Source organism: Syzygium oleosum, unplaced genomic scaffold (assembly GCF_021117445.2).
Source record: "Syzygium oleosum isolate NSW1041296 unplaced genomic scaffold, Sole_v2.1 Sole_v2.05, whole genome shotgun sequence".
Lineage (NCBI taxonomy): Eukaryota > Viridiplantae > Streptophyta > Magnoliopsida > Myrtales > Myrtaceae > Syzygium > Syzygium oleosum.
This window is the reverse complement of record NW_026607489.1, coordinates 14,175,872-14,202,111: the sequence shown is the minus strand read 5'-3', so window position 1 is coordinate 14,202,111 and position 26,240 is coordinate 14,175,872. Positions and strand designations below refer to the sequence as shown.

The 26,240-nt window shown below is 42.6% G+C and overlaps 4 protein-coding genes across 6 annotated transcripts; 2 read left to right on the top strand and 2 right to left on the bottom strand.

Moving 5' to 3' along the window:
- The first annotated feature begins 4,729 nt into the window (after positions 1-4,729).
- LOC115664905 (sodium/calcium exchanger NCL-like) lies at positions 4,730-9,380 on the top strand. Its single transcript, XM_030586783.2, has 7 exons — positions 4,730-5,221; positions 6,241-6,441; positions 7,146-7,327; positions 7,772-7,893; positions 7,972-8,251; positions 8,354-8,653; positions 8,897-9,380. Exons 1-7 carry the CDS (start codon positions 4,831-4,833, stop codon positions 9,143-9,145), a joined length of 1,725 nt encoding a protein of 574 aa, XP_030442643.2. The 5' UTR covers positions 4,730-4,830; the 3' UTR covers positions 9,146-9,380.
- Positions 9,381-9,629: 249 nt separating this feature from the next.
- Positions 9,630-12,212, bottom strand: LOC115664948 (protein SPEAR2-like). 2 transcript variants are annotated; one of them, XM_056311523.1, is made up of 6 exons: positions 11,287-12,212; positions 11,078-11,112; positions 10,838-10,948; positions 10,395-10,561; positions 10,123-10,324; positions 9,630-10,034 (listed from the first exon to the last, which is right to left on the bottom strand). In XM_056311523.1, the coding sequence occupies exons 1-6, from the start codon at positions 11,549-11,551 to the stop codon at positions 9,855-9,857; spliced, it is 960 nt and encodes a 319-aa protein (XP_056167498.1). In that variant the 5' UTR covers positions 11,552-12,212; the 3' UTR covers positions 9,630-9,854. The 2 variants fall into 2 exon arrangements, with proteins under 2 accessions (XP_056167498.1, XP_030442700.1); XM_030586840.2 differs by having other exon boundaries at positions 11,269-12,199.
- A 1,799-nt stretch (positions 12,213-14,011) lies between these two features.
- Positions 14,012-17,750, bottom strand: LOC115664916 (uncharacterized). 2 transcript variants are annotated; one of them, XM_030586800.2, is made up of 7 exons: positions 17,202-17,750; positions 16,881-16,949; positions 16,627-16,794; positions 16,081-16,251; positions 15,712-15,921; positions 15,272-15,360; positions 14,012-14,855 (listed from the first exon to the last, which is right to left on the bottom strand). In XM_030586800.2, exons 1-7 carry the CDS (start codon positions 17,293-17,295, stop codon positions 14,205-14,207), a joined length of 1,452 nt encoding a protein of 483 aa, XP_030442660.1. In that variant the 5' UTR covers positions 17,296-17,750; the 3' UTR covers positions 14,012-14,204. The 2 variants fall into 2 exon arrangements, with proteins under 2 accessions (XP_030442660.1, XP_030442653.1); XM_030586793.2 differs by having other exon boundaries at positions 15,272-15,372; positions 17,202-17,747.
- Positions 17,751-19,250: 1,500 nt separating this feature from the next.
- Positions 19,251-23,337, top strand: LOC115664932 (uncharacterized). The gene is made up of 7 exons (XM_030586804.2): positions 19,251-19,353; positions 20,478-20,844; positions 21,219-21,446; positions 21,631-21,985; positions 22,074-22,201; positions 22,296-22,431; positions 22,924-23,337. The coding sequence occupies exons 2-7, from the start codon at positions 20,501-20,503 to the stop codon at positions 23,161-23,163; spliced, it is 1,431 nt and encodes a 476-aa protein (XP_030442664.1). The 5' UTR covers positions 19,251-19,353; positions 20,478-20,500; the 3' UTR covers positions 23,164-23,337.
- Positions 23,338-26,240: the final 2,903 nt, after the last annotated feature.

Genomic DNA, 26,240 nt, shown 5'->3' with positions numbered 1-26,240 from the left:
TTTCCCTTTTCTATTTTATTTTCTTTCATTTTTTTCCCAAATGTGGGTCGGCGAGGGCCAACAACCTTCGCTGGCCCATAGATGAGAAAAAGAAAAAGAAGGAAAGAAAAGAAAAAAAGAAAAAAAAAATAGAATATTTTGAAAAATTAAAAAAATATCATCGTCAGCGTCGACCATGTCATGTAAGACGGCCGGCGTCCACGTTTTTTCGGACTAAATTGGCCAGATGAACTCAATTGATACCAATGCTAAAAGGTCTACGACTAAATTGATCCAATCGAAAGGCCTAGAACCGAATTTGTACCAATACTTCTCCCATTTTTGGGTGTCAAGAAGGATTCTTCAACAGACCCAAAAATGGTCTCATCACCCAAGCAATTGGAAATGAGCCTTATGCCGACATAGGATACCACCTGGTGTTGGAACGAGAAAACCATCCGTGCGCTCATTGGTTGGCGCGGCCGCATAGATTGCGGTAGGATGAAAGCCAGTCTCCATCGCACCCCAACGCAACTTCCGTAGGGGGACCCTCCTATCCTAGCCCTAGGGCCCACGGCGCAAAGATCGAGCGGATATTTCCGAGCTCCTTTGCGGTGGGAAACGAAAGTTTGGTAGAGCAGTCAACGCAAAATTTTGAAAAGTAGGTTTGCGAAATCCGGCATTGTCGCCGCGTGCCGTCACGTCTCGTTCTTTTCAACGCAACTGCCGGGACGATTTACCGGTAGCGTGGGGGCCAGCCGCGCGCGGGTGGTTAGTTCGTGGCCACCCCCACCCCACCCGACGCTTTTTCTTTGACCCCCCACCCTTCGCCCGTATCCTATACGCTTACGACCCACAGATGAACACGGCAACCGAAGTGGTTTGTCCTGTTGTTTTTTCCTGTGTGCTCGCTTTTCATGGGACAGTCTCGTGTGCCGACCCCCATCGGCTAGTACATTGCCACGTGTCGCGTCTCCCACGCACGCGCTCTGGCTTTTGGATAATTTGACGTGCACCGTTAAAACCCGCTTCGTGGATGGATCGAAGGTCACGGTTGATTATTTGGGAAACACCGGTAGCTTCTGCGCTAGGTTGTCTGAGCGCGTGAGCGTGATGGGTCCTTAGTCAGTTTCTTTCGGTAATCGCGTTCACATCCTCGACTCATGGCCGCGCTTTATGCGTTACAAACTGTATAATAGTACACGTGTGCGAATAGCACATGCTCTCCAGCTCCACACCGCCCGTTTTTCAATTTAGATTTGCAGGCGAGGGAGCGATTTGCAAATCATTTGGCAAAGATATTATCGGCGTGATGTGCATCGGTGTCCTCGATTAATGATTCGCATTCTTTCGGTTGGAAAATCTCATCGACGGTAAGGGGCTGATAAAGAAATACCTTCTTGCGATTTTAGCTCGAGCAACAATCGAACCTACGCACTTATCCCCCTTTGAGGTACAAGAGTCTGGAACACCTTTTCAATTCCAATTGTGTCCATCCCTAAATTGTTTGAATAATATAAAATTGATTGTTGGATTTCAGCACGTTCGTGGCTGGATTCTAAATTTGGAAGTCTTGATTTATGGTGGGTGCCAGAAGAAGATCGAAGGGACCCGACCCGATTGGATAAATGTCCAAGATTTAGCACAAGATATGCACTAGTTACTTCTTTTGTCTTGGTTTGATTATTTGACCAAAAATTTGGACGTGGACAAAAGAAAGCACTACAAGACAAAAAGGGGGCACACTTATTCTAGAATATTTATATTTCTCGTGTGGGGGTGGGGTAAAAGGGTCAAGCTTGTTCTCTTTCCTCTGCCCAGCCCACTATAGCCGAAGGAGAGGAGGAAAAGAAAAAGGAGACCCAGGTCAAGGGTCTCATTTTGAGCCCCTACGCCCGAGGTCGTCCTCTTTCTAGGTGTGCAGCCGCCATGGGTTCTTTCAAAGCTTTGAAAGATGGCCGCACAGTGAAGGATGGGCGTGGGTTCCCAAGTGTGCATTGTAGCTGGTTCCTTGAATCTGTGGAGAAGCAAAACAGTGAAGAAGGCGCCGCACAGTGAATTTGTGCTGTGAGTATTATTTTCATTTGAATTGTTTATTTATAAATACTTAGAATTTGGATTTAATCTAGATGCGAAAAATACTCGAGTATTGTGAGCGATTATTGTAAACTTGGATTCTCCAATTATAGTAAATTATACGGTACTGGTTCTCTTCGTGAATGTAGATTTCGATACGTCGGACCGAATCACGTAAATCTTGGGCGTCATTTATCATTCCTCGTTATTTTCTCTGGCTATGTTCGCGTTGACATAAATTGTAAGATCCCGAATTTAGCTTCCGCGTTGGTTAAAATCACAATAAGAACCTCCACCATTTAATGCTTTCATAAGGAAAAGAGGAGCTCTTGTTTGGTTTTTTGTCAAAAGCGTGAAGTTCTAACCTTGTCAGAAGGTTTTTGTCAAAAGTGTGAAGTTCTAACCTTCACGATCTTTGGCTAATTTAACGTTTGCGTTTATTTTGTTGTTGACATTTTGTCCTTTAGAAAGTAAGTCAGTGGTATGTTTTTTCTTCGTCATTAAATGTAGTATAGGTGCTGTGCTTTTATATATAAGGATTTGAGGTGAGTGTTGTATACGAATAGAATCCATCAGAAAGTATTCTAAGAACAATTTCTTCCTCCAACTTGTGTATTCGTTTCAAACTTCTAAAAGTTATCGTTATTCCTTTTGGTTCTAACACGAATTAATTACTCAAATCGTGCACTTAAAGAATGGATTCGACCGTATTAAGCTTTGCCTTAAAGAGAATGAGTTGGATCGTGCGCACTAACTTGCCATAAAGAGAATGAATTGGACCATTTGGAGCAGCTCCTGCCAATCTATTGAATTGAAACTGTTATTTATTCAATGCTGCAGCTGCAGCTGCAGTCTACAGCCCCAGCCCCATTCAATTCTCTTTCAGATCCCCCATGATGAACTCAGTGGAGCAACTCGGCAACCGATAAGTCATGCTTTGACCGTTGGCTTTATTTATCAGCCATTGATTTCTCTATTGTTACAGGTGTCCCTTCGACTTGTTTTCAAGCTTCAGCTGCGGAGGAGATCGCGGAGGACGTGGTGCATAAAGCCTGTTCGTTACTTTCGTCTATACTTCTAGTCACGACTTTTTTTAACATTGCTCGAAACGAAATTACGCAACTATGTACATTTTCGCACGTCGATATCATGCATTTTTTTTTTTGAAGAATTCAAAGCGTTCCGGGCATATAAAAGTCGAACGTATATAGTATTTCGCGTCCATGATATCACGTGTTTTGAAGAATTTGAAATGATTCACAACGAATAAGAGTAAACGAAAGGTCTGACAAAAAAAAAGAGAGTAAAAATAAGTCCCAAAATAACAATAAAAAATGAAAAGTTACCCTAAATAAAGGGCAATCGCCATGTAAAGATATAATGACATAAACAGTTCCTGAATTTCAATAGAAGGACTGTATTGAACATTTTTACATAATTTAAGAACTACATTGACATGTACTAAAAGTTTAGGGATTGAACAAATTAAAAGTTCATGGGCCATATTGAATATTAAGTTAAAGTTCAGAGATCACATTGAATAAATTAAAATTTTGAAGATCGCATTACATATTTTGTCCAAGTTCAGGACTGTTCGTTCCATTTTTGCCGCGCAAATTGGCTCATTGATTACATTAGATTGCTCCTACTGTTACCGGAAGCGAAGGCGGAATGAAATCTCAAACGCCATCAACCATTCCCGCCTTGACAAGTCACAAGATCATCCTAGAAAAACGATATAATTCCTCCTGAAGAAGTCAACAAAGGGCAATTATATCTTTTGGACCAAACCGGAGACCTTTGCTTTTCCCCACCTTTTTCAAACGATCACGCGAAATCGTACGGTGATCGAGCCCCACACCGCAGCTTCGGCCCAGGAGATCGTGGAGCTGATCTCACCGTCTCGCTCGGTAGTCCGACAATAGTGCGGCTCCCGAGGTCGGCCACGTGGGGCCCCGCCCTTCGGATCTCCGGATGTGAATGCTCGTTGGCGATCCAAAATGACGCAGACCGGATAATACTGTGGACTGAATATTCAGCATTAACTTAATTTTGCACGGCTCTTCGACTTCGAGAGACCGCGTGGTATTAAAATAAAATAAGAAAATCGCGCTCGAAAATTTTTGTCTGTCGACACGAAGAAAAATAGGGATAATGACACGAATATAAACTTTCGCTCAATGTATAATGTGATTCTTGAACTTTTAATTTATTTAATATAGTGTCTGAACTTTAGCCTAATATTTAATGTGGTTCCTGAACTTTTAATTTGTTCAATACGATATCTGAATTTTTATTATATGTTTAATCTAGTCCATGAATTAATGTAATCATTTTATAAATTTAAGATCATGGACAACAATGAATATTTTTCATAGAGTTCAGAATTAAAAGTTTAGGGATTACATTGCACATTTAGTTAAAGTTCATGGATCACGTTGACTAAATTAAAAGTTCATCGGCTACATTGCACGTTGAGCCAAAGTTCGGGGATTGTTTATGCCATTTTTCCATAAAAATACTATATTTGCCGCGCTTTTTTTTTTAACAAAGTAAAAAATAATCAGCGATTAAACAGAATGAGAGAAAAAAAATTGAAAATCCGACACCACGCGGCCGGCACTCCAACATACGTAAAGCTGTCCTTTGCCGGCAAAGCTGATCGACTTAAGCCAACCTTTCGTTGCGGTTGTCCGCTGCGCTTCTCTTACAGTCTCTCCTTCTTCCTCGATCGCTTCTGTAATCTCTTCGCTTTTCCATCGCTCTCCGTACCAAATGGCCAGTCGCCGCCCTTCCTCTCCTCCTCTCCTGCTCCTCCTCGTCCTCGTCCTCCTCTTCCTCGCCTCCATCTCCGCCGTCCGCTCCCGCTCCATCACCATCCGGCCCTCCGATCCGGTCTCCGGCGTCCTCAGCCCGCCGCTCGGCCGCGGGTCCCCGTTCTCGGCCTCGTCCGACTCCTGCGACGAGACCTACGGCTTCCTGCCCTGCACGTCCACCTGGATCGGCAACCTGTTCCTGATCCTGGTGTACGGTTACCTGATGTACATGGCCGCGACGTTCCTCTCGAGCGGCAGCGAGCTGTTGCTGGAGATCCTGGGGCCCGGGCTCATCGGCGGGCTCTTGCTGCCGATGCTCGGGGCGTTACCCGACGCCATGCTCATTCTCGGTGAGTTTTGGTCGGTTTCGCATTTGCCGGACGGCTCGTGTTTCGGGCGCGGTTCCTGAGAAACTTTGAGAGAGTGAAGTGAAGTTGAGTAGTAGAGTAAGTTATAGCGGGCAGAAAATAGAGCGCTCGGTTACGTTTCCCTTCTGAAAATTTACGGTTTTGGTGTTTCACTGAATCTGAACTGTTGCTGTTGCTTTTTATATGATTGCAATTCATCGTAAGCTATTTTACCCGATGCAATTTGAGTGTTATCTGGAACCTGGATTTGGTAGGTTATTTCTGCTGAAGATGCAGATGTAATTGTCTGTCTTACTACTGGAGTAGCATCTCGATGTCCTGTTCCTGCCCTGACCCTAATGCACTTCCACTGCCGTAGTAAGATTATCTATATAATCCGAAGGACACCGCCAAGGTGGATTTGCTTTTCACTGGCTATAATGGGACTATACGTTCTGTAAGTGTTTTGTTTTTCGGATCAGGATCCCGGATCCAGATGCTAAAAAAGATGCCCATATTCGAGATATGGCGAGATTTATACTTCGGGGATTGTGCACTACAGAGTGGATGACAATATCAAGTTAAATAGATTCAAGTGGCAGATGCTTGGTTGAGCAACGGAATATGGGAATGCATCTTCTTTTTACCGGTCACACATAATAATCTAGTCCTTTGGTCTCTGTTGCATAGCTTTATGTCATTACCTTCTGTAGTCAATCCTCTTGTGAGGATAAGACTAGTCAATTCTTTGCCTAAGTTGCATTTTTGTTGCTGAACAGTTTGGTTGATTGCTTTGTAACATTTTTAAACGCTCGGCACTGGTTGCTGGGAGTAGTTTTCATCACCCTGTCTTTTTCTAAACTAGAACGTTATATTTCCTACTCCGCTACCCAGTTTGGAAATTTTCACCTTTTCTGTGTGTCTAAGGGTTCCTCCTGTCTCTGATGATTGATGATGCGTTTATTCATTTGATGATTGTAATGAATTTCTTGAGAAATGCTTTTCATTATTGTTTTCTGCAGTATCTGGACTGTCTGGAAGCACGGAAACTGCACAAAGTCAAGTCTCTGTTGGAATGGGCTTGCTTGCGGGTTCAACTGTCATGCTTCTAACTGTCATATGGGGTTCGTGTGTTCTTGTTGGCAAGTGTGACCTCACGGACGTGCCTGAGTCAGGCTTAGCTGCAGTGGATAATGAGGATACAAAAGGGTTTAGTTTGACAGGTTTGCCTTTTGCTAGCATTTCTCGATTATGTATGCCTATTAGAGGCTCTAAATGTAAGATCCTAATATTCTTCTTTAATGTGTATGTGAATGCCCTGTGTTTGCCTAATCAACCCTCCAGCAGCTTTTGCTGCTGACCTTTGAAAAAGTTGCTTTAGAGAGGTAAAAATTTGCTAACTTCCAGTCCCCTCCCTTGGCAATAGAGGTTTTATTTGGCTGGGAATATTGTTTGAGCTTCTATTGCGAGTGGTCATTACCCAGTGGCAACGACAATCCCCCAAGCTGGGAACCTAATCTAATTAAAGTTTAGATTGAATCATGTAAAAGGCAGCCTTTATTGTGATTGAATGATAGGTTTGCAGTAATGGTAGTTATGGTTAAGGAAGGTACGCTCTTGTGTGGCTAAATAAGGTTTCAGTGTAGGAAACAGGTTACGTAGGCCAGGTGCCTAACTGGCTTTAAAAATTTTGAAGTGTGTTAGTTTTTCAATTAGTATAATGTGGTCTTACTTTACTGGCATGCTAAAAGGTTCCGTGCCCTCCTTAAATCTGTTTGACCCTGGTCCACTGAGCTGAAGCATAGAAGTTGTGACTGTGATTTCTAGAGACTGCTCAATCCATCCTATATCTTAATTTGCATTGTTATCTCTACCAGTCTGTAATGACTCATCATCTCACAGTACATGATAAGCGCAACACTTTCAGGTTCTGGTGTTACTACCGATAAGTTAACAAGAAGTGCAGCAAGGATCATGATTATCTCAGTTATTCCATTCGTGGTTGTTCAACTTCTGCAACTTCTCAATTCAACATCGGGAAGGCATGTGGCAGAGTTGATAGCACTGATTCTGTCTGTGGTTCTACTGATCTCTTACTGCCTATATCAGGTAAGTCGTTGTGAATTGCTGTTCTTAACCCGGACTCTGCGACTCTGCCTTTTGTCATGCATTTTGAGTATATGTAGCAACTGCGGAAGTACGGATGAGGTGTGCTTTTATGTTGCCATTATATAGCTAAGGCTGTTTAGTGTGAAAACTTTAAGGCCGCGACCTCCGTGTATGGTTGCTGGCACCAATCAATTGGATTAACTGAGTGGAAGGTGACCCTTCCCTCATAAACTTCTGTCATAAGTTCCTAACAGCGAAATGGTGACGTTGTTCTTGTAGTCTTATCTTTTTTCTTCCTTTGCTTTGACGATGATGTACATACACATTTCTGCGTGAGTCCATGTGCAAACAAGCTTAAGAAAAGTATTTGTGCCTAGGTTTTTTGATGTTCTATGGCGCGAGCTTATAAAGACGTTCGATATTCTGACTTTATAAAGTGGGCAGGTGTTCCAGCCTTGGATCCAAACGAGAAGACTTATATTTGGATTCTTAAGACATGTAAACAGGCGTGCCCTAGGAAGGCTTATGAACGATAATGGTGAAGTTGACACGGCTATTGTGGATAAGTTAGTACTGGTGCTAAGTTAAATTCTTTAGGTTTCCTATACTATTTAGGTAGCTCACACCTTTTTTTTTTTTGACAGGCTATTCGGAATCATTGATGAGAATAATGATGGCCAACTCAGCGTTAGCGAACTAAAGGCATTCTTAGTAGGATTCCGTTTTGAAGAGATAGATCTGAATCGGGATGATGCTGTAAAGAGAATCATGGCAGATTTTGATACCATTGACCGTGATGGTCGACTTTCAAATGAGGAGTTCAGAAAGGGTATCAAAAAATGGCTAAAGAAGGCGGTGTCTTCAGGAGTAGGTTTCAGTCGCAGAAATTGGGGCACGATGAAGTTTAATGATGACGCTCACAGTGTAAGTGACACAAGCAAGTTCCCGTATTCTTTAGTAAGTCGCTATCTAGTTTATTTGGATATTTTGAAGGTTCACAAACTCTTCTGCAATACCCTTGTGCAGCAAGCAAAGGAAGAGCACGCGCAATTGTTAGTGGGGGATCAAAGCGATGAGGTGGTTGAAAATGTAAAAATGACCTCCTTAAAAGCAGTGGGATTGATTGTTCTTGGAACAGTCATAGCAGCAGCGTTTGCTGATCCCTTGGTAGATGCGGTCGACAATTTCTCAGACGCCACTAGTATCCCCACTTTCTTCATTTCGTTTATTGCACTGCCCTTGGCTACCAACTCCAGTGAAGCAGTGTCGGCAATAATCTTTGCTAGTCGTAAAAGGAAGAGGACATCATCACTGACATTCTCTGAGGTGTGCCTTTGACTTATTTCTATTTATCTTGATTTGATTATCAGAATCTAGTGCAACTATCTCGTAGATGTCATTGAACCTAAGATTTATTTTCGGTGTGGACATTGGAATGATAAATCTCGTCAGCAGTCATTCCATCATTTTTTTGTTGTTTTTATTTTATGAAGTTGTTTGTCTTATGTTCAACAAGAATGACGATATGCTCAGTGATTGGCATCTTATCTCTTTTGGTACATTGTGCAGTTATACGGGGCGGTGACCATGAACAATTCGCTCTGCTTAGCGGTCTTCTTGGCTCTTGTCTACATCAGAGGACTAACATGGGACTTCACATCAGAAGTGCTTGTAATTATTATTGTTTGCGTTGTGATGGGATTATTTGCCAGCTTCCGTACCACCTTTCCTTTGTGGACATCGTCAGTAGCCTTCATACTTTATCCTTTCTCGCTGGCGCTGGTCTACGTTCTCGACTATGTCGTTGGTTGGTCATAGATTTGTTCTCAGGGTACTCAAGGGGATGCAACAGTTTTCTGTCATATTCCCTTTCTGGCTTTTCTAACATTGGATCTTTTGGAGTAAGATTGCATCCGGATTTATTCCTTAGTTATAGTAATCTGAGAAATGGTGTTTTGTAGTGAAAGGATTAAGAATTTTTCCATGTCGCTGAGATGTTGAATGAAACACTCTGTTTGCGGAATTACATTGGGATGCTGCCTCCTCTTTGATCGTTCTTGTGGATTTATATGCTTGAGTGGAACTGTCTGTTTCAATATTAGTCAGAGGATGGTACATTGTCATCCTCTTTGGGTTGTCAATTCCCTCCTCTGTTAGGGTTTATGCAGAGCTGATATGGATGAATATGGATGTTTAATATGGTGACCTCGCCATTCTGGGAATGAGAGGAGGATGATCACGATTGCCATGCAATCATCCGCGTGATTCATGATCCACCAATCAGACGAATTGGCAGAAAAAACCCAAGAAAACCAACATCCATCAAATGTAACGTCCTAACAAACATATCTACAAACCAATCTCCGTTCTCCTTTTCCACGTCACTTTTCAGGTCAGAACGCTCACTTTAGCCTCGCATGTAACATGGAGCCATCTTGAAGTTCAGGGGAAATAAAGGCAGTTCTTTTCTGAGCTTGCCACTAATAAATGAGATGCCTCACGACGACTTTATCTTGGCCACCCATCTCTACAACTTCAAGTCAAGATCAACGGTTCCATCTGCAACTCCATTGCGAAAATTAGTAATGCTTGCAGCTCCTTCATCAGAATGCATCTTTGTCGAAGGGAGGAAGCTGTAGTAGTTGTAATTCCCTTGCTGATTCGCCCACCTAGGTCCCTTTTGAAATTTTGAATCTTGCTGACGTCCCTTTTCACAAATGTAGGTAATCAAGTAGATTTAGAACCACGACGACAATGATGCGGAACATAAAACTTACTAAAAAAATTAATCTCACCTGACAGTGTGGTATCTCATTATCGGGAGGTTCACTGTCGGCAAAGGCTCCGGAACCAAATGGCTGCTTGCTCTTGGTACTCGGCCATGCCGATGCCAAAGTAGGAAGGCCTAATGTGAGGAACTCGTTTCTGAAAACTCCATTTTGTTTCTTACTTGGAATTGATTTTGCATCGGAAACTGAAGCTTGAAATGAAGAATACCTGCAACAATTTCAAGTATATATAAAGGAAGCACGACACTTGCTGTTTTGGCGAGACAATGAAAATGTACCTAAAACTCCCGGTCCCTGGTTCGTAAATCAATTCAGCTCCATAGGCAGATGAAGCCGAGACATCTGACCCCGGGAGAGTACTGGCAGATGTAAGAAGCTTTGAGTGGACCGGAAATACAGGGAGCTTTTCTGAAGAGAATGGACATGACCGCTTCAAGCCACTTATCTACATAACAAGTCAAGGAAAAATATAGCGAACTAAGTCCATTTTATGTAATGCATGGAATCAAGACGCGAATCCTTAATTGTTTCACGAATTCTACCACTCAAGAAAAGTGTAACATATGTACGTGTAGATAAATGATCACTGAAGGAAAGACTCATGTGGATATCCTCCTCACTGATTGCTGAAGGAAAACTTGCCAGTCCTGAGAAAACATGAATTTTGTGTAGATGGATGCTCGCTAAAGGGAAGCCTAGGATTATCCAGGTATCGGCATACCTTCTCTTCCTCCTGCTGGATAGGAGCATAATTGCCATGATAGATTTGGTTTGAAGGGGGCTCTGTCTGAGAATTTAGTATGAATGATGATGAAGTTGTTGACGCATTCACCTGCAGTATACCCACTACATTAAAGTTCTTATACAATCTTTCAATACAGAAGGAGAAAAAGGACCAGAGGAAACTTAGTAAATTAGAAGTCACAAACTGAAATCCAGGAATAACAAGCCGTTGCATTACCATGGAAGAAGGTGGTGGATCATACCGGGGTAAACCTGACAAAGGCCAAAGATAGTCAGATTCACTAGGCAGGGGTAATTTTGAGCATAAAGTGAATCGAGGGTCTATCTCATGACCATCCTCGGCAATATGCTCACAAGAATTCCACACTACACGATCATTCCAATTTGAATATGCTGTATCGTACAGACCAGGATTCTCAAGCCCACCATATTTAAAGGCCTTTGCCAATGGAGCTGTGCCTTTCGCCGGGACTGACATGTCAGGATCTGAATCTTGTGGAGGCGTTAATGTTGAAACTGCAGGAACAGATGCATAGTTCTTCTGTTGTTCTTCAATTCTGATCTTCTCCAACTGTGCCACTCCAAGTCCTCTCTGTGGCACTTTCTTTTGCTTCTGCTTTTTGGAAGATCTTGTTCTGACACCACCATAACTACTGATGCTGCACTTTGGATTTCTCTCTTCTTGTCCCATTCTGATCTATCTAATTCCAAAATGAAAGGACCATCATAGTTTTCGTTCAAAATAAGAAAGCAGCTACTTTCTCATGGCAAAGGGTTCATCGAACGAGTATCGACACACTTCTTTCAAAACAAAGAAGGCCAAGAGTTCATTGATACCCCAGAAAAGATTATTACCATGAAAGTTGAGTTTAGAATCAAAATCTAGAGGAAGATGGAGAACCCAAATGCCCAATGACAAAACAAAATAGTGGCTGGTCAATGAATCCGAGAAACCAGTAATTTTTATAGCCCTTGGAGGAAAATCACCCAAAAGCTTAGCCCATTTTTCAGCTAAGATTGACGAGGGGAGAGAGAGAGAGAGAGAGAGAGAGAGAGAGAGAGAGAGAGAGAGAGAATCTGAGTGGTTCCGGATATTTCTCACAACCAGTTGCTTGTCTGAGAGACGAGACAGATCAGGTCGAACCTATACAATTTAGTTGGAAGTATGAAAGACCTTTTCTTTTCTTTGCTTTCGAAATTCATTAGAAAAAACAAAAAACGTTCAACTTGCTCTCTCATTTCTCGCCCATATTATAGCATCTCCTGTTTCTTGTTTGTTCCTTGCTCGATCACACCCACACTCTGAGCGGTTACAGAATTTAAATTACCACGTCAAGACTCTCTCTGTCTCTCTCTCTCTCTCCAAATAATGGCTTCCAAAGTGGAGTTCTTAATGGAGCTAATAGCAATATTGCTTGGCAATGTCACCTTACTTTGTTTGTTGCAAAAGAGAAACAGACTTTGTCCAGAATCAGCATGAGAGAGCTTTCGTGGGGCCTTTGAAGGTTTCCCACAAGTGTTTGTCATGATAGAGACAGAAGAGAACAAGCAGTTTTTCAAACGAACTATTCTCACCAGATATATCATTCCATATACGTACGCTTGCAACAAAAATTACGTCTTTTAAAGGTGAATGTTGCTCCAAACCATGTATCTGAGAAGATGTGATTGGAATAACTTGGCTTCGATAAATGGTATCGGCGTGCAACAATAAAAACCCGTGTGCCTGAGAAGAAAATGATTCTCTCTACTACTCTCGTCGATCCGTTCAACTTTTTGGTAAAAATGGGAACTGTTGTACAGGTGAACCAGTGACGCAAGGTGAGGATGAGAGACCGTGAGTTTAAATTCAAGCCTCGCGAAATCTAACCGTTACTGAAAACTAAGTCGCGAAACTTTACGACAGTTAAAAGGAAGTCACTGGCGTAAGAAACTTATCAGATGCCATCGTTGAACGTCAGGCCCAGGATGATATTGACACTAGCCGCTATGGTCCTCACAGGCTATGGTACTATCTTTCTAGTGAGGAACTGCTTTCTCATGTCACACAACCAAGTACTAGGGTTTTTGCGTTTCCCCGCTTTGTGTAGGAAGGTCCCCGTCTTTAACTTCCTCAAGAGAAGACCGCAGTTTCGCCTTCTGCTTAAGGACACTCTCGTCTGTCATCCTTTAATTGCGGTGGAGCCCTTGTGACCACAACCTCTTTTGTCATGTAAACAATGCCAAGACGTTTCCAAGAGAATGGAGCACGATGACCCTATACAGGCATCTATTGAAAGATTACTTTGTTTATACGTATTTTCAATTCTCATTTGGCATTTGATCGGCAATTGTTGATTGAATAATCTGTGCAGCGTTAAAATTATCATACTCGTGTGAATTACAGCAGACAACGAGATCTTAGTGTGAATAATATAATTCAGGACGCCTTTCTTCCTTCTCAGAGGATCTGATATCGAAATGTCACAAAGAAAGAGGATGCGGTTTTTCTTTCGTCAAATGGAATCACATCTTAAACAACAGATTGAATCCATGCATCTACTTTCCGTCGCCTAAACGATTAGAGAAGACGGGGATGAAATCAAGGTTCTGTTTGTTATTTTAGGGGTAGAAGTCCAGTTCGATGATCGTGATTTTTCCTTCTCTCTGGTTTATTTGTATGAAAGGGATGTGCCACCTATAAGTTGGAGAGCCATTTCATGTAGCTGGAAAGTTGTAAACAAGGGGCAAGACAAAGTACCATCTCCATTTCCATGAAACTGTGTTTAAATCTTAGATAGTTGAAATGGCAACACCACCATATATATGTGGATCCAATCTTAGGAATTTGAGGAGGACCACATCGGATTCTCTGTCTCCATTGATGCTGTTTCTGTGAATTCTAGCCTCCAATATGATATGATGCGAGCCCTGCAGGGCACCAGAAGAACCGTCGTCCCCATCCGGAACAAAACAGAAGAACTGACTGCACAGTTGATGTATGAGACGACGAGCGTATTTAGTATTTTATTTCCTCGTATGCCCAAAGTAGCATGTACTTGATAGATGCTTTATATTGCAAACTCACTCTGCAATATATCGAGCACAATACCTGTTTAGTGGAACCGTGACTGATGTATTTCCCCAAGAAGTAGATTGAGACCTCGAGCGCTTAAAAGTGAGTTTCACAATGCCACTATTAGTATAGGAGCAACAGCCAGCTCCCCGCACTACCCGTGACTGCTCCAAAAGTTTCGGGCTAGCCACAACTCTCCTCATTAAAGTTGGATTCAATTACAGATGGCAAAAATGAAACACATAGCAGCATGAATTTAGGGGGAGAAAAAGCATAGAAGAAGAGCAAGTTAAAACCGAAAAGAGTCATCAGCACCATACTTGCCCCTGTTATTGTAGTGCTCGTATCTCGCTTTCTCATAATCAACAGGCTTCATCTCAACTGGTTTCTGCTCCGCCCCGAATGATCCATAAACCACTTCTCCGCTTTTGTCTCGTTGGCGATGCCTAGTCCTTTCTTTGTGGCTCTTAACTTTGCTATATGGAGGAACCTCACCTGAACCATAGAATTCCGCATATTCCTGTCGTTTTGAACTTCGATGTTTGCTCAATAAAGAAGGATCCTTGAAACTGCTCGATTTGAGTTTCGTAGGCTTAGTTTCGGAGTGCTTCTCAATAGGAGTATGAACCTGCCTGGTTTCAGAAAGTGGAGCAGGAGTCCTCTGCCTCTGAACTAACTGGGGATCAGCTTCATCCTCAGGCATCCGGAGAGAATCCTTCAATGGCGTGAGAGCCTTCTTTGTGCCCCTGGGTCTGAGACGTGAGGGCACAAAGTAAAGGAATATTCCTACCAGTGCTTCAAGTCCAAGCTTGAATAGATCAATCAAGAGCTGCCCAAATGATGGCCACCCTGGGTCTTCTTTGGGGGTATTCACAAAAGGAATTGGCTTTTCTTCCATTAGTTCCTTTTTGAGCACAAACTCAGAAGGTTGTGGCTGCATCTGCATCAGTACATTAATCAAAGATCAACCACATGCGGCAATTGGTCTTTTCAGAACAGGTTCCTAATGTGTTGTCACCCTTATAGAAAAAACGAAAATTTTCTGAAGTTTTGTGGTAAAACTTCTCACCTCCAGTAACAGAGAAGTAGAGAGATACTAAGTTGACATGTAACATTCAAGGCATCCTAATGACCATGCAAGTGGTAATAACATTTACTCGTTTATACTCCAAGATGACTAACGGACCCGGAAGACCCCGTTAGGGAATGCATGAGAATACTTTGGACAAAGTGCTCAAAGATTGTGTGGCGTAAAGAGAGCTAAGAGAGAATAAATGAAGGCAAACTAGAGATGCTTATATATCTGTAGCAGATGTGAACATATAAATCTTCTAAACCAGAGCTGGGGAAGGATACCTTGTTAGAGTAGACAGAAGGTCCACATCCTTGGTGCAGTATGCAGGCAACATATCCAATCAAGACAGCTCCAACAACCATAAGGACATCTGCTAAAAGACCTTTTCATAAAAAGAAAACAAAAATTGAGAATTAAAAAGAAATCTTATATATCTGGAACATCAAGGAAATATTTGGATCGTAAAGGAGGAAAACCTAACAAGCTTTTCTTTCGACTTTCTGAGCTACATTTATTCTGGATCTATTGAAGGAGTCAATTTACCCTTATTGGTGCTTTGAAATTAAGCAGTCAATTTCCTCTGATTTATTCTGGATCTATTCCTTTTACTCCTGTTTGTAAAACTTGCAGAACAAATTATCTACTTCCAGACTTCTAGAAGAGATTAAGAGGGAGAGAATTGCTTCGGAATCAGAAAAAGAAAATGACCACAGTTTCGGACCTGATGAAGATAGTGAATTATACTGATAGTCACAATCTTCTTGACTGAGAGAGATCTGTCGAAGAGCTGCATTTCCTCTATCAACAACTAAAAGAGAACAGGTAGGCCTGATGTATACAACATCAAAATCATTTGAAAACTTCGCATCCTCACTGGGCCCATCCCTGTACCCTGCAACATTTGATTTGCCACCTGCAATGGTTGTCACACCTGCAAATAATTTCAGAATTAAACTTTCTGATAATCCACGGTAGTGATTTTCAAGACTGCTCATAGTTTTTTCTTGGTAAGGTAGACTGCTCATAGTTAACCTCCAGAATTTCGCACAAACAATTCCATAATAATATAAATTGAACAATGTTCCCTAACCTGAATCTCCAATTCTTCGGATGGCAAGATTTAAGGTGTCAGCGACATACACGTTCCCTTTATCATCCATAGTGACGCCTTTGGGATGATTGAAACGAGCATCACTAAATTTTCCATCAACATGCCCAGTATAACCTTGAAAAGATCCAGCAACTAATCTTGCTCTGCTATCTGCAACATAATAACATCCTGTGAGGAGCCCAATCCCACAATCCAAGAGCAACAATTTCAATGTTCCAAATCAAACAAATGAGCAGCAGCAAGCAAGCTACACTTTCAAAGACAGCATTATACATTACATTTCCAAGTACATCAGAAACTAATTATAGACAAACCACCTCAAGCAGAACCATTTTTCGCACTGAATTTGTACAACATGTGATTTACAAGTTTAATTTTCCTAGAGAGGAGAACTTTGGTAATATGGATCAATAAAAGTAACTAGAGCATCCTAATTCAAAAAAGCAGCCAAGTATTTTTGCCCACCGCACAGACCTGCCAAATACAAGTAACATGAGTGAGGGCTTAAGAGCTAAGGAAGCATACACTGGGAGAGCGGAGGAGTAATCTTGACGATGTTGCTGTTAATTTCATCCACAGCATAGAGCTCGCCATCATCAGAGACACGGATTTTGTAAGGAACCATGCCAATCGCATTTCCTTCGACAACAGTCTCCACCAAGTACCCATTCTCAAACTGAAGAAGATTCCCATCTGAAGAACAACGCCCGAATCTTTAACAAACAAAATACGCAGTGAAGGCGAAACTACAAGATGTCTCTCGACCGTCAGACCCGTACCTGACTGAGGCGTTTTTGACGAAGCCCTCGTCCACTTCAGAAGAGAGGACATCTGCCTCACCAAGTGCCCTGACGAAAACAAAGATTAGCCCGGACATCATGAGCCAAGGAACACCATACCCATCACGCGAACAGATCAGATGAAGCACAAGCTCGAAACAGCACAGCATTTTCTAAGGCGAAACGAAATTCGGTCGATAAATTTCCAAGAACGCTGGGCGAGGGTTCCAACCAAGCACCGACGAGCTAAAACGCAAAAGAGCAAACGTCCACTGTAGCCACAACTCGACAAGAATTCCAGAGAGAAATGAAGGGCCCTACCAGAAAGAGCAGCATCAGCTCGGTACTCGAGATTGCAAGTGACCAGGACAGCAGCGAGAAGCAGGAAGGAGGAGGAGGAGCAGGAGCTTCTCATGGCGCGCGAGCAAGTAGAAAAGATCGGGCAATCTGAACCCCGTGGGCTTATCTTGATCTTCAAGTGGGTGGCGTCGTTGTGCTCATCGAGGAAGAGCGAGAGAGAGAGATGATTAGATACAAGCAGCAGCAGCAGCAGCAGCAGCTGGAAGTGGCGAGTGAGTAGTGAGTGACAGAGAGCGAGTTCGGGCTGCGCTTTCCTCCTCTTCTCTGCGCTTTGAGATTGGAACGGTAAAGGCGAGGGGTAAAGAAAGATGAAAAAAGCCTTTCTTGAAATTTCTCTCTCCTTTTTTTCACTTTTCTTGTTCTTGGGTCGTTTTTCATTCCAACTTTTGATCTTGGCAAAACAGAGAGAAGAGGCGGGGATTTTGGCCCGAAAAGACAGAAAGCAAAGCGAGATCTTTGAAGGAGGGACACGGAGAGAGGGAGAGATTGATAAGATTATTGTGTAATTTGGACGTTCTTAAGAAAATCAAAGAGAGAATGATGTCGGATTCTAGGATTCTATGTTTTTCATATACAGAAAAAAAAAAAAAAAAAAAAACACTAACTAGAACACCTGCTAATGTACAAATGCTAGATTATGATTCCGTCCCACGGCAGATCTGTGTGGAGTGCTGCTCTGTGTGTGCCGTGGTTTGAACATAAGAATGTGGAGATGCATGTGGATGGTGGGCAGTTGGTCCCAGTAGTTAATATTTCTTTTCTGGGTCAAGATTTGAAAGAATGTTAAGTTATCAAAAGCCAAGATATGGATTGAGGTTGTGTTCAGATGAGCCAAAACTAGGTTCCTGGCAACTTATCTCTTCGTGTCCTCTAAAGGGCTTTCGACCATCTCAATTAGACCGCCAAATGCAACGATTGAAACATGCACGGTTTGCCTAAAGACTGAGCTGGAAAACATAGCGAGCTTGCTTCATCAAAAAGTTTAATCATGCACATAGTGTAATTCAACATCACCCCTCTCGATTTGATTGGACGCTTAGTTTATAAATGACAATCATTCTGTTTCAGGCCACTATTTTTGTTCCTGAACGAGTTTTTGAGCAAAAGAATACGTTTGATAACGACACAAAATTCCTGTTCTCGAAATAAAAATTTATTTGATAACGGCACAAAATTTATCCCTCTCGGGTGGCCTGCGGGTGGCCGGCGAGTGGACGGCGGGCGGATGGCCGCGGTGGACAATGGTAGCGAACGGCAGGCTGCGAACGGCAGGGGGAGGCGGCGGCGGACGGTGATGGGTGCCGGGTGGGCAACTGGCTAGTAGCGAGAGCGAGCGATGAGAAGAATTTTAACTTCTCATTTCTATTTCGGAAATAAAAAAAAGTAAAAAATTTTAACTTCTCATTTCTGTTCCAAAACATATTTCTGAAAACAAAATTCGCTCCAAAAAAAAAGAAAAATGAAATTACGTTACCAAGCGGATTTCTATTCCAAACCTTTTTCCGGAATAGAAAAATATAAACAGGATGGTTATCATTCGCAGCCTTAAATACTAAATTATGATTCCTTTCGTTTACCTGCCACTCCCATCCGACCAGTTTACCACGAGACTCGTCATGCTCAAGTTCTTATCATCTCGACTCTTTCTCCTCAGCCTCATCGGGATCGAATAGTAACTCGGCCAATCCCTCGCATCACATGTTTACTGGAAGAGGCCTCGCTACAATACCTTTCTTTCAGCCATCGTAATCGGACTGCTCTAGATATTAAGAATTAGCGATGCATACGCAAATGCGATGGTGTACGATGTAACGTAACGTAATACTAAGATCAGGGTTCCCTGACGCGGTCGATACGAGGGGGGTCTCCTCATCCACGCCCGCTTTCCCTTTTGCCCAAAACAGAAATTCCACGTCATCCGCTCCCCTCCCAAGCTGTCGGGGACCGATTCGCGTGCACCGCGTCTCCACATCGACGCGTGAAGCCTCACCCTCGCCGGGCCGTCCCCCCCAAGAGCATAAGAACCAGCCCTCGTCGTCGTTGACAATTTCTCTCTCTAGCGAGGTCCAGTTCCGGCCAACTCTCTCTCTCTCTAGAATCGCCAATCCGCGAGGTAATCTCTCCGTCCCCGTTCTTCCCCCGGTTCGAATGCATTGGTTTGGGTTTATCCGCGCAGCTCTCGGCTCCCTGATCTCGCCCGAGCTCGCGATTTCGAAATTCGTAGATCCGTTGGAGAGAATAGAGAGCGAGGAAAAGTCGGTAGATTTCTCTCGATCTGTTCATGCACGCGCGGCGTCAAGGTTGCTCTTTTCTGCGAGCAATTGTGTACGGATGCGCGGGCGCATGTTGGGTCTGCGTCTTCTCGTGTGGGGTTTTTTTTTCTTGAATTCGCATGCGCGTTGGATCCGAGTTCCATCGGTTGTTGTTGCTCGTTTCTCCGGTTTGTGCTCGTTCCGGGCTTGGGACGAGGATGTCCGGGTTGTTAGGACCCGCATTGTAGTGCAATTGTCTGTGCTGTTATTGGGTATTGCTGCTTGTTGTCTCTGCTTTGATTAGGATTGGAATTTGCCGCGATATTTCAGTAGCCTGAGCTGCTTATTTCTTCGTTGAAATCATATCTGAGAAAATTGATTGTTCTGCTTCTTGCTCCTGAATTTGACTGTAGCCAATTAGACTGTTTACTTTAGTTGGTGTTGGACTTCATGTGCTGAACAACATCTGAGGTCAAAAAACAGGCTGACGTATTTTTCTAGTGCGCTCAGGGTTTCTCCAACTATTGTAACTGACTCATTGCTGACTGACTTAGAAGATAGAGCATAGAGAAAGACGTGTTTTGAGATATTCTTCGGATTAGTTGAAATTTGATAAATCGGTAAATTCTTTGACAGCCCTATACTAACGAGGAGTTGCCTAAGTAAGCTGTTTTTAGAATCAACAGTCTTCTTAGTGATGTTTCGCTCCTCTTGAGGTTCCCATCAAACAGGCTGTTTGGTCACTGAGTCTGAGGATTTGTAGGCGTAGACACATGTCTTTATTTTGTTTTGAGGTTATAAATCTTGGTTGCCACATCTTGTTGATGTTATATAGCTTTGGACCGGACCCATGTTAGTGAGATAAGGCGTAGTTTGTTGTTGTTATTGTGAGTTGCATAGGGACACTTACCATTTGAGGCATAGGGTTGCTGCTGATAAAAAAGTTAATTCTTACAAGGGTACTATTGTTTCACTCATATTCCAGGTTTAACCTGAAGAGTCTCAGCTATGGGAGGTGGATTTAGGGTGCTTCACCTTGTCCGGCCATTTCTTTCTTTTTTGCCTGAGGTTCAGAGTGCTGACAGGAAAATTCCATTCAGGGAGAAGGTCATATACACTGTGATCTCCCTTTTCATCTTCTTGGTTTGCAGTCAGCTTCCTCTATATGGGATCCACTCTACAACAGGTGCAGATCCTTTCTACTGGATGCGTGTTATTCTCGCATCAAATCGTGGAACTGTCATGGAGCTCGGTATCACTCCGATCGTAACATCTGGATTGGTGATGCAACTTCTGGCTGGTTCTAAGATAATTGAAGTGGACAACAATGTTAGAGAGGATCGTGCCCTTCTGTAAGTTTCTAGGCATGAATGATGCTGCTCTCTTTTCTTTTCTGCTTTCTACCTTTGCAAATGCCAAAAGGACCTATTTCTAGCCTTTGGGATTTTATGATTGCTCTTTGGTTTCTGGAAAAATGGTTTGTGGCAGCGCATCATCACCTTTTTTATTGAGTACAAAACTAAAGTGGAAGTGCTGATGCAGATTGAATATCTTTCTTTCCAAACACCTGCTGCTAGTCCGTTTGATAGTTTGATCATCTGCTGTGCTTGTTGCTCTTCTGGGCCATATCTTTGGCAATAAAATGAATTAGAGCCAGTGCTTGGATATAAACTTCTTTCGTCCCCTTCTCAATTTTAAATTTCTAATGGGTGTCCCCTTCTTGCAGGAATGGAGCACAGAAGTTACTGGGTATACTGATAGCCATCGGCGAGGCTGTCGCCTATGTTCTCTCGGGCATGTATGGCAGTGTTGGACAACTTGGTGTTGGAAATGCCATTCTCATCATCATCCAACTTTGCTTCGCTGGCATCATCGTGATATGTTTGGATGAACTTCTTCAGAAAGGATATGGTCTGGGCTCTGGAATTTCCCTTTTCATAGCAACCAATATCTGGTAAGCAGTATTTTCCTGTATATAAAGCGGCATTGATATCACTAACTTCAATCAATGCTTTCTTTGGCCAAAAAAGATCAATGCTTTTTGAGAGATTTTATTTATCGACTGTATTAATGAGCCATGATGGCAGTGTATAATAAATATGAGACAAATACTTATAGGTTGAATTTTTTGGTCGCAGCGAAAGCATTATCTGGAAAGCATTCAGTCCCACGACCATTAACAGTGGGCGAGGAGCTGAGTTTGAAGGTGCTGTGATCGCTTTATTCCATCTCCTGATTACGCGGACAGATAAGGTCCGTGCTTTACGAGAGGCCTTTTATCGGCAGAACCTTCCAAATGTGACAAATCTGCTCGCGACAGTCTTGATATTCCTCATTGTTATATACTTCCAAGGATTCCGTGTGGTTCTGCCAGTGAGGTCGAAGAATGCCCGTGGCCAGCAGGGTTCTTATCCCATCAAGCTTTTCTACACCTCAAACATGCCAATCATTTTGCAGTCTGCTCTTGTTTCCAACATTTACTTCATTTCACAGGTATACCATGATGCTCTTTTTTTATGTATGACCAATGAGTGAGCTTTTGGCGTTTGACAAACTAATGACGTCATGCATGTGCATGCAGTTGCTTCACAGGAAGTACAGTGGAAACTTTATTGTTAACCTGCTGGGTAAATGGAAGGAATCAGAATATTCTGGTGGTCAGTATGTTCCAGTTGGTGGTCTAGCATATTATATAACTGCACCTTCAAGGTAATTTTTATTTGTCACATTGAATGGGGTGCCTTTTTCTTTGTCTTCTTGTGACAGAAATCACTCTTGATTGACGTGTTGGCATATTTTGCAGCTTGGCTGACATGGCAGCTCATCCTTTCCATGCACTCTTCTACCTTGTGTTCATGCTCACAGCATGTGCTCTTTTCTCAAAAACATGGATTGAAGTTTCTGGATCCTCTGCCAGAGATGTTGCGAAGCAACTCAAGGTATAATTACACGTTCTTCTTTCTGTCACTGTTCATCTGATATTCATTCCTCTTAGGTTCTCTGTTGTAGAATGATCATTGACATGTAAAAAGAATAATTTTACTACTGACTGGCATTCTGGGATTCACAAACATTTAAAGTTTGAAGTGCGCGCGTGGTATTGTTGTTTTTCTTTCAAGAAGAGCTCAGCAGCTTCAATGGTCATTTTAGTGTGCACTTGATTTTGTCGGATGGACATTTTAAATTCGTCGTTTACAATGCAGAAGAGGGCAAAGAGAGAAACTGCATTTAGAGTGGCTTGGGTGTTCTGATCATGTAAAAGAGAACCTCTCAAGTCTCATAGTTGCTAATGTTTAATATTCATCTGGCTCTTTTTTTTTTTTTAAATAGCTGCAGTAATAGACGGGGATGAATTGGATGAAGGATGTGACACTGTTTTGCTGCTTAACATTTTACTGTCTCTTACCTATTCTTGTTTTGCTGCTTTCTAGGAGCAACAAATGGTGATGCCTGGCCATCGGGAGTCCAACTTACAGAAAGAGCTGAGCCGTTACATTCCAACCGCTGCGGCATTTGGGGGCATGTGCATCGGTGCGCTAACAGTGCTGGCAGACTTCATGGGGGCAATCGGTTCGGGGACTGGGATCCTCCTTGCAGTCACCATCATCTACCAATACTTTGAGACATTCGAGAAGGAAAGAGCTACTGAACTCGGTTTCTTTGGTTTCTAAATTCATCTTTAACATATTGGTGCTGACCTCCTGCAGTTTTGAAATTAAGTTGAGATATAGAATAGACCGAGTCAACACCAGTGGTTTTAGTTTAAAAGTAGAACAGTTTTTTGTTTACTAACTTTTTGTTTAACAGAGCGGAGGAATGCAAGATCTAAAGATTGTTTACTCGAACATTTCAGTAGCCTTCTGGTTTTACTTTTCCTCGCATGAGCTGACTTCCATACTGTTGTCTCTCTCTTTCGCGAAGATTGAGTCTACTTGAGTGTTCTATCTAAAGACTTGGAAGGAGACTCTGCTCGATCTAGTATCTAAGGAGCCAACACTTTCGTGTTTTGACATTCTATTGATGGTTCATTATGGTATGGATTCTTCCTTATGTCGGTCAACGGCTAAGAAACGAACAACAGATGGCTGCCTGGTTTAGTGCAAGATTGCGGAAGTATCGAGTTTGGAGTTAAGATGGGAACTTCTTTGTCGCTGCCAATGCACGTTCAATGCTTGACATTCTAGTCCGTTGTCTAGTGACAGTTCTTGGTGAACCCGTGCTTGTGCTGGATATTAACAAAATAAGTGGGTCCAAAATTGACCATCGGCTAATTCAACAACTTTTAAGTGGCGTGTTCATACGCATTGCGTATGGTACGCTCTTGTTAGCGTTTTAGGGGCATGCTAATATGCAAATGCACGTGCTACCGGAAGCAGTTTAAGTCTTAATAATGTTAGGGAAAAAACCGCCAAAAATTCATTAATGTTGTAATCGATTTTCTACTTTGAAGTTCAGGTCTTTAAAGTTCGTTCATTCCCATCCAGAAAGAAGGTTTTGACACACGGTTGCCCAAAAGTCAGAATTTTGTCCACTCTTCATTCAATAGAACCATGAAATCTGGAAATTTTTTCCATGTTGTGGCTGGCTTCTTAAATAACAGAAATAGTTGGGAAAAGAATCGGAAAAGTCTTAAAGCTACTGCATTAGTGTCAATTTACTCCTAAACTATTTAATTATGCCAATTTAGTCATTAACATTTTTGTCTCATGCCAATTCAATCCTCCTAGATACTGTTGATGTGGACGCCGGCCTGCCTACGTGGCACCGTCGGCACTAACGTTAAAAATTTTTCTAATAATATTTTAATATTTTTTCCGATTTTTTCTAATTTTTTTCTTTTCTTTTTTCCTTTCATCTTCCTTTTGCCAGTGACCGGCCATGGCCGGTCAGGCTGGCCTCACCTGGGTGAGGCTCACCAGGCAAGGCCAGCCATCACCTGCCACAGGCGAGGCCCTGCCAGGTGAGGGCAAGCCCCCAATGAGGGCTCCACATAGGACTAAATTGTCGATAATAAAAAAAATCAATAAAATATTATTAAAAATTATCTACGTCAGCGCCGGTGAAGCCATGTAGGCCGCCTGTGTCCACATCAGCAATATCCGACCAAAATTATCTTGAAAGATTAAATTGGCACTAAATCAAAATATCTATAACTAAATTGGCATCGATACAATAGGTTTCTGACACTTTTCTAGAAGTAGGTTTCTTAAAGCTAGACAGGGTTATGAGTAAGAGAGGCCCTCTTGGCTTGGTAGGCCAGAAATTTTGTGGGTGTGTCCATAAGGTCGTGCAAGGCGCAACGCGGTTGGGTTAGTTTGGTTTGGTTTCCGATTTCAAAGATGATACAATCTATCATGTCTTGTGGGTAAGATGTTCAGCTCAAGCGATTGTTGGGTTTCAGGAGCATCCTCTGTGTTCTGAGGTGATTTTGGGGGCGAAAGCAATTTCGAATCGAGAGTGAGCTTATCTGCTGGGTGAACAAGTAAAAGATGGCGCTTTCTCATCTAAGGGGCTTTGAAGCGTGGGATGTTTCCCCATTACCGGTCGAGAAAACCGAGGGGAAAATGACACAAACAATCTCTGAACTTGGACTCAATATGTAATTTGATCTCTGAATTTTTAATTTGTTCAATATAGTCCCTGAACTTTCAATTTATTCAATGTGGTCCCTGAACTTTTGGTACATGTTCAATGTAGTCCTTCCATTAATTCAAGTTCAGGAACTATATTGTACATTTTCATATAGTTCATGTACTAAATTAAATACGTACCAAAAGTTTATGGATCACATTGAACATTAGGCTAAAGTTCAGGGACTACATTGAACAAATTAAAAGTTCATGGACCAAATTGCACATTAAGCTAAAATTCATGGATTATTTGTGTCATTATCCCAAAACCGAGAGATCGGCCGTGGTATACATTTCTTCTATCAAACATTAGACAAGTTTTGAACAGAGAGCCCCACTTGGCTTCGGACCGTAAATAATTCCCGAGTGGGTCGTCTCCATATGATGCTTAGGATGCCAAACCATGTTGCGTTTCGATGTGGACTCTAGTGGCACAGTGCAGGCACAGGGGAAAGCAAAAACGCCGAGTGGGAAACACCCAAAATGCCTGCAAAATCTGCCCCCGTCCCACCCCCGCCTAAAGTTCGTCTCATCACATCAAAATCTTTGGCACTGTGAACGTGATGGAGTGCATTTTTCCCCCCCTTTTCTTTCCCTTCATTACCTGCTCGAAAATCTTGCTGTAGTTAGTAGCAGCGTGATTGCGAGGGCGAATGCAGAGCCATGCCTGCAAAAATCTCCCGAGGCTCTCTTGTCCTTTTCCCCGTGTGTCAAAGGCGCTTTTGAAAGTTAAGGGGGGCCCCTCTCTTCTTTTGCTCGGCATGTGACACAGAGGATGACTGTGGAAATCATTTCGGAATAGCAAAAGTTGGAGCTTCAGCCGAGGAATGTGAATTTGATTTGACCCAATATAGAACTGCAAAGAATTTCGAGTGGAAACCAGGCCCTCCCCCCCTTGAGTTCGGGGACACGAGCCGAACGAAATGGAGATGTGGCTAAGTCCCCCCGTCCATCATAGGAATTTCCTTTTACGATCAAAGTCGAAATCTAATGATTATTAGAGCGAGCCCCGTATAAGCCGACATCTCCTGAAGTAAATGGAAACGAAAAGAAAGAACGCTCCCGAGTTTCAGGACACGACGTATCAGGGTGCGTCGAGAACACAAAAAAAGCATAAC